The 8,151-nt window shown below is 35.8% G+C and overlaps 1 protein-coding gene across 1 annotated transcript; it reads right to left on the reverse strand.

Annotated features, from left to right (window-relative positions):
- Window positions 1–2,126: 2,126 nt before the first annotated feature.
- Window positions 2,127–2,603, reverse strand: LOC112026988 (uncharacterized). The gene has a single exon (XM_024059652.1). It carries the CDS (start codon window positions 2,601–2,603, stop codon window positions 2,127–2,129), a length of 477 nt encoding a protein of 158 aa, XP_023915420.1.
- Between the last annotated feature and the right edge of the window lie 5,548 nt (window positions 2,604–8,151).

The raw sequence follows: 8,151 nt of genomic DNA on the forward strand, positions 1-8,151 counted from the left end.
TGGCTTTTGAACTCCTTGATCCAACCTCAACAGAACAACACTAATTGCATGATTAGTCACAGCCAGATACATATACAGCATTTCTCTAGGCACTAGTCTCGACAAAATGAGAGCCCGAGACAAGTACAACTTTAGCTTCTTGAATGCTTGCTGGCACTCATCCGTCCACTAAAAGCCTTTCCACTTCTTCAGCAATTGGAAAAAGGGTCGACATCTATCTGTGGACCGCAAAATGAATAGATTAAGAGCCGCAGTCATCCCAGTAAGTCGCTGGACCTCTTTGGGACTCCAAGGAGATTTTAGGCTTTACAAGGCTACAATTTGATTTGGATTTGCCTCTATTCCCTGGTGGGTCACTAGGTAGCCTAAAAACTTTCTCGAGCTGACTCCAAAGGCACATTTTGAGGTATTCAACTTCAAACGGTGCTTTCGTAATGTTTCAAAGGTTTTAGCAAGATCAGTGAGGTGATGCTCCATGTCCTTACTCTTTACTACCATGTCATCAATGTATGCTTCCATATTCCTGCCTAACTGCTCCTTGAACATTTTGGTTACCATTGTCTGGTAGATAGATCCCGCATTCTTCAACCCAAATGGCATAACCTTATAATGAAAATTACCTGTAAGAGTAATGAAAGAAGTTTTCTTCTAGTCCTCATGAGCCAAGGCTATTTGGTGAAATCCCTGAAAGGCGTCTAAAAAAATCATCCTAAGATGCCCATACATTGCATAAACAAGTTGATCTATTTTAGGTACTGAAAAAGGGTCCTTACGACATGCCTTATTTAAATTTGTAAAGTCTATGCATACTCTCCACTTCCCATTTTTCTTCTTTACAACCACCGTATTAGCTAGCCATTCATAATAATAAACCTTTTTAATTGCCCTAGCTTCTTTGAGCTTATCTACTTCTTCCTTCACCGTCTTAGTATGTATATTTGAGGACTTACGAGGCCTTTGCTTCTTTGGGGGATACTGAGGGTCCACATTAAGTCGATGACAAATAAAGTCTGGATCCACCTCGGGTGCTTCATATGGATTCCATGCAAACACATCTAAATTACCTACTAAAAACAAGATTAACTCTACTTTTCCCGAAATAGGAAGGTTTGCTTCTACTTGGAATATTTTTCCCTGAGGTCAATGCGTATTTTCTCCAAGTGTTCACAGATATCTTCGGGTGGGGATTGTAGTTGCTATAAGGGATTTATGGACCTAGACTCGGCCTCCTGCTTATGCCCAACAGTGGCTACTTGAAATTTTCGCACCATACATTGTTCTCCACGTAGCTCTGTAATACCCTGCTTGTTTGGAAATTTCACCTTCTGATGCAAGGAAAAGGGTACTGCACCCATGAAATGAATCTAAGGGCGTCCAAGGATCGCTATGTATAGGGAGTATGAATGCATCACTATAAAGTAGACCGCCTCTTTTTTGCCTTCCACCTCCATGGGAACAGTTACTTGCCTTGTTGGCATAACGATGCCCACCAATGGACTATCATACAGTGTCAGATCCTCAGGAGTAAGTCCCAACCCTTCATATAGGGCAGGATACATGATCTTAATCCGCAGAGTAACGACCAAGGGGTCCTCGTGTGGTTGTACAATATCTCTGAGGTCTTTCCCCGTAAAGTCGATGCTTTCTTCTTCCCAACGACTCCTTTTGTGTGCGGGTTCTTCCAATTCTGAATCAGATGCTGAACTCACGGTCAGGACCCTAGATGGCATTTTTAAAGTTTCCACCTGCTTACCAACTGTATGTATTACCTTTATAAGCCCTCCAGCTGGTGTTAAAGTTCCTACAGTGGCTCCTGTTTTTAGGTCTTGCAGGCATGAATCTTCCCATACTAAGAATTCTGACAAATACCCTACCTTTTCGAGCTGGCACAAATGGTCCTTCAAGGTTCGGCAATCCTCAGTGGTATGCCCATGATCCCTGTGGTACGAGTAGTATAGACTTTGATTCCTTTTGGTAACATTCCTACTCATTTTGTTCAGCCAACGAAAATATTCATTCTTAATCATTTCCAAAATTTGATAAATGGGCTCTTTATGAAGTGAGCTAACCATCTCCGATCTTTGCTTCTAAACCTAAGGAAAAAAATCCCTCCTAGCCCAAGGGGTCTAATCTGCCTTGACTTCTTTCTTCTCAATCACGGGTGCTTTTGCTTTAGCCTTCTCTTGCAACTGATCATCTTTTAGCCTCTTATACTCTTCTACTCGTTCCATCAGTTGGTTCATATTCGTGACTAGCTTCATGGCCAGTGAAGCCCTCAAGTCAGTATCAATGGAGAGGCCCACCTTAAAGGTACTTGCAGCAATTCCCACATTATCCCCCCTGATCTCACTATATAGCTCCCAATAGCAATCTGAATAAGCTCTGAGGGTTTCACCTTCCTTCATTGCAAACGAAAGGAGTGAGGTAAAAGGTTTTGGAGTCCTATTGCACATCACAAATCTTGCTCCAAATGCCCTGATAAGCTCATCATAACCCCTGATAGATCCATTTTCCAACCCATCAAACCATCTCATAGCTATCGGACCCAAGATGGAAGGAAATATCTTACACATCAAAGCTTCGTTCTTAGAGTATATGGTCATGTTCTGATTATAATGACTGACATACTCCACGGGATCTGTCTTGCCATCATAAATTGTGAAAGTTGGTCTAGTGAATCTCTTTGGTAGGTCTGTCTTCTCTATTTCCTCTGAGAACGGGGATTGAGATATTTGATGCAGAGCTTTACTTATGGCATCCCCACTAGTAATATGTGGCGTTGTATGGACTCAAGAGTGAGGGATCAGTCCCTTCAGCCTTTTCCCATCCTGCTCTACCCTTCTTCCTCTATAAGGCAGTGGGCAAGCTGGCCTCTCCCCAAGAGGAGTCTTCTCTCGCTTGCAATGGGAATTAGGTGATCTCCCATCCCTCTTACTGTTTCTATCACCCGTCCCTAGTCTTCTACTCAGGAGTGACTTGGTAATGGACTTGGCTCTCTCCATCCATACAGCTCCCTATCCTTATAACGAAGTAACTCTTTGTCCCTTCCTGCATTCCTCTACAACAAAGCTACCTATTCCCTCAAACTTTCCAACTCTACTTCCCTATTAGCACAGGTCAGATTCTCCATATTGGTAGTTGACCCCGCTCCACGCAGAGGGGGACTAGGCTGTTAAGGGGTCTCCTTATATACCTTAGACCTCACGTGCCAATCCACATGAACAAATTCTTCCGAAATACAAGGTCGCTCCAGATGAGCTGGTCCACTATGTGAATGATTTGCCATGATCTCAAACAAATCAACTCTTGTGTCTTCTGCTTAGTAGAGTGTTTCCACAGATGGCGCTAATTGTGGGGCCCTAAAAACTAGTCCCCCGAGGAGTACTATGCGGGTAAACAATATGACAGTTAACACAACTTGTAGAAAGTTAGAAACTAGGGATAAACACTCCACAGTAGGAAACACAAGAAGTTGGTTTCTTTGATTTAACTTTTTGTGATAATACAACTCAAACGCTACAATAGGAAATTCCATTTTTTCCCGTGGTACCGCTCTTAGCTTTTCTTTCTCTTTTCCTTTTTCTCTCTCTCTTCTCCCTTTTGTTTTTTGTTTTTTGTTCCTTTCTTCTTTTGTAACCTCCCCCTCCCTTTTATATCTTCCACCTTTGTTCTTATCACTACAACTGTCCTATTGCCTGCCAGAGTCTTGGGGATATATATATATATATATATTTTTTTTTTTCTTCACTTTATCGGTTTTCTCCCCAACCACTCCTGGAACTCTGATTATTGGGGGTTTTAGATATTGTTCAAGCTGTCTTTTGTGCATTCAATGTGGTAGAGGTTAGGTAAGAATCCCTTCATACATGTGGAGGTAAAAATCTTCAACCTTCTTGTGGATTCTAGAAGTTTCCCGCGGTTACCAGCATCTCTTGGAGATCATGCGTTGATTATGTGTGCTCAATACCACGGGAAGTCAATGCTTTCCCTTTTCCACGGGAATTGATTTGTCGTAGTAATCCTCTTTGCCCATCATACCTGGGATGATTCAGCTTTTGCTTCATTCATGGTTTATAACCTTCTGCACATTCCTTTCAATACACAAGTTAAGCCCAAGTCATTCTCCGTGGCCCAATTACCTTTTGGGTTCTTGGCCCAAGTGGAGACCGCCCCACTCCCCACATTAACCATTTAATATTGTTTCATATAAGTTTGGATTTAGATCCTCTAGATTTCTTAAGGTACTCTACCAAATAGATTTTCTTAAATCTTAACAATTTTTTAATGATTTAATGGTCTGGATTTTGCTATGTCGCCATTCTACTAACAATAATCTTAACTGTTTTGTTTACAATATTATTTTATTATTTTAAGAGTACTATTAGTGGAATGCTGACATGATAGAATCTAGACCTTTAAATCATAAAAGAGTGGTTAGGATTTAAGGAAATCTATTGTTAGAGTACTTTAGGAAATCTAGAGGATCTGAATCCTATAAGTTTTGGATGTCTCCCAATATTTCACCTTATTAGGAGTACTTTAATACTACTATATATTTATATTTTAATTGACTTTAAATTCCATCAACATTCCTTATAAAACCTTCTATATTAAAATCTCCCACTTGAATATTGGTACATCCTATTTCCTTTTAATGGTATAATTTATAATTCCATATAAGATTAGAAGTATTTAGAACACAATTATAAGAAATAAATCTCTATAAATTACTAATATTCATAATTTGTAAAAATAAAACAAAAAAAAAATTATATTATGTGAAACTTTCTAGTATTTTGCACAAGTTACTTTTATATTATCATATATGTAAGGCTTGTTCACTCTTTATTATCATTTTAAATACTTTTTCTTTTTTTCTCTTTTGGAAGATTCATCAGCGTATACATTTTTTTTTTGTATGAGATCAGCCTATACTTTAACTATATCTAAAAAACACAAAAAGGAAAAGAAAAGAAAGAATATTGGAAGCCATTGACTTCAAAAGGCACATATCCACACACACACATACGCACAAAAGAAGCCATTGACTTCAAAAGATTCATTACACATATCATAATATGGACAATACTAATGACGTTATCAAATTCAGGCTTCCTTCTAAATTGTTCATTTTGCTTGTCGTTTGGAATAGTCTGAATTTTTTTAGCTTATCTTCATTTTCAGTTTATTTTTACTACTATTTATGAGTTTTATTACATTTTTTAATACTATTCAGCTTATTTTTTAACATTTTTTTTTACACTTTCAGCAAAAAGTTTTTAATTTCAACTAAATAAACTGTTCTTTCTCAAAAAAAAAAAAAAAAAAAAACTAAATAAACTGTTCCACACGGACACTTAGTCCATCCCATCAGAGGCTTTATCGATACTCAAGTGGCTCACTCTGACCAACGTTATCCTGCCAAGGGGTTACCTCTCCATTAATGCGGCCAGGGGGGGTTAGTTGAGTGCATTAAATGCGAGAGTGACAGCTTGCTTTGGGGTTAGCCACTCTCTGAAATCACTCTTGTCAGGCCGAGGACAAGGTGTCCTCGGCGTGGATTCAAGAGAATAGGCTTCCCCCCTTCTCCTCAGAAATAGCTTGCGCTCCTCGGCATGGGCCTTGGGCCTGCTGTATGACGGACTGAGGCTATCAGGCCCACGGACCCCACATTCATAATTTGTAAAAATGAAACAAAAAAAATTATATTATGTGAAACTTTCTTGTATTTTGCACAAGTTACTTTTATATTATCATATATGTAAGGGTTGTTCACTCTTTATTATCATTTTAAATACTTTTTCTTTTTTTCTTTTTTGGAAGATTCATCAGCGTATACATTTTTTTGTATGAGATCAGCCTATACTTTAACTATATCTAAAAAACACAAAAAGGAAAAGAAAAGAAAGAATATTGGAAGCCATTGACTTCAAAAGATTCATTACACATATCATAATATGGACAATACTAATGACGTTATCAAATTCAGGCTTCCTTCTAAATTATTCATTTTGCTTGCGTTTGGAATAAGCTGAATTTTTTAGCTTATCTTCATTTTCAGTTTATTTTTGCTACTATTTATGGGTTTCATTACATTTTTTGATACTATTCAGTTTATTTTTTAACATTTCTTTTTTTTTTACACTTTTAGCAAAAAGTTTTTAATTTCAACTAAATATACTGTTCCACACAGACACTTTATATTAACTATGAAACCAAACTAATAAATTGCCACAAAAGTAACAATTTACTTCATAAACTTTTGAAATTTACATTTGACACATAAGATAATTTTGACTAAAATGAAAACTGTTGGCGTTCTGTCCAACCTAACCGGTCAAGCATTTGTTTTTAAAAAATAATTTTTCCATTGATTTCTGAGTCATTTCGTAAAATATGTAAAAGTATAAATTTTCTATAGTTTTGTGGCACTGTTGAAGTTAATTAAGGGGATGAGAAGTGATGTATAATTCTATATTGTGATTTTTATTTTATTTTATTTTATTTTTTTGACAATTGTTTTTGATTCTTCGAATGTTTGAAAGTAAATTGTGATAGTTAGATGATAGAAATTACACAATTCGAGTCAATCGTAGTGCCTAAATTAATGAGAAAATGTGAGAGAAACTGATATGACATTTCTCCAAAAAAAAGACCAAAATGCACTGGCATATGTCTCACCAAAAACTAAAATGCAAGGTTTTAAAATTTGTACTGTTCAAAAAATTGAAAAAGAAGAGGTTCGAAATTTTTGAGTTTAGACTGAAATTCAACCGAAGTCAAACCTTGATGTGTCATTAAATTCTTTAATATATTTGGTACTTAAATTGCCTTTATATTTAATAATGTTTTATTCCTAACCAACAAGAAGTAGGCGGCCCAATAGTTTGCACGTTGGAGATGTTATCTCATCTGGCGAGAGCAGGTTCTAGTAGAAATATACAAAATTTGAACTTAATTTTTTTGACTTAAAGTAAAAATGAGTTGACCTATAAACCAAAATTTTTTGGGTCAACATGACCCAATTGAACTATGATTATGAGCCAACAATATATTTTCATCAATTTTTACCAAAATAATGAGATAATTGAACAATGACATATATAAAACTGGCCCAAGGACCAGTTCCCGGTTAACCCAGTCCGATCCATGTTTCAAAAATTTGCTAAATTTGCCAACCCAAAAATTCATCTGTCCTTCCTAAATATCAAGCCCCATCCTACACAAAGCAAAATTGGACTTGGCCTAAACCCAAAGAAAAATACCAAATCCGAACTCAAATGTTTTAACCAAAATTAAAAATGGGTTAACCCATAACTTGACCTTTTTTGGAATCAACATGACTCGATTGACCAATGACCACAAGCCAACCTGTTTTTTAAATTATTAATTTAAAAAGGATAATCTAACCTCATAGTTTACAACTAAAACTTAATAGTCAGTTGACAATTATATGCCAATGCCACTAAGTCTGCCACTGCTAGTAGCCGGCCATGTATTTATTTAAGGACAAAGTTTAACTATAAATTTGGTTATAGTCATTGACTATAATTCTCATTAAAAAAATTAACATAACTACATATTTGAAAATCTAATCGTCGGATTATATGTTTTTTATGTCTATATTTACTATTCAATTTATAAACTTATTTTTTATACAGAATTTTAAATTACTGAAATTCCCTTATAGTCAAAGAATTATTGAAAGAAGTTGCCATATAAGCAAAAACTTTCCTGCACATCTGGATGCTTAAAATTGAAGAAGATGAATGAACACAGTGAAGAAGAGAAATGATCACAAGAGTGTGAGACCAAAAAAAAAAAAAATTGTATGGGTAGAATAGATATCTTTGGTAAAATTAATTGGCCAAAAATAATTTGAAATTTAGATATTTGATTAATGACATAGTTATTAATTTTTGATCCTATGAAAATTTTGTATGTATGAAGGATATACGAAGAAAATGTAATTTAGTGCTGGAGTTGTTAAAATTCACACTAAATAAAATGATATTGAGTGGAGTTGTAATTAGTAGCTACAATTAAGTTTATAGCTAAACTTTATCCTTTATTTAAATAAAAAAAAATTACAAATAAAATATAACAAAACCTAAGGCTAAACTAAATAATTACTAAAAGTTACAGTATAAA

This window comes from Quercus suber, unplaced genomic scaffold, assembly GCF_002906115.3.
Source record: "Quercus suber isolate HL8 unplaced genomic scaffold, Cork oak 2.0 scaffold_185, whole genome shotgun sequence".
NCBI lineage: Eukaryota > Viridiplantae > Streptophyta > Magnoliopsida > Fagales > Fagaceae > Quercus > Quercus suber.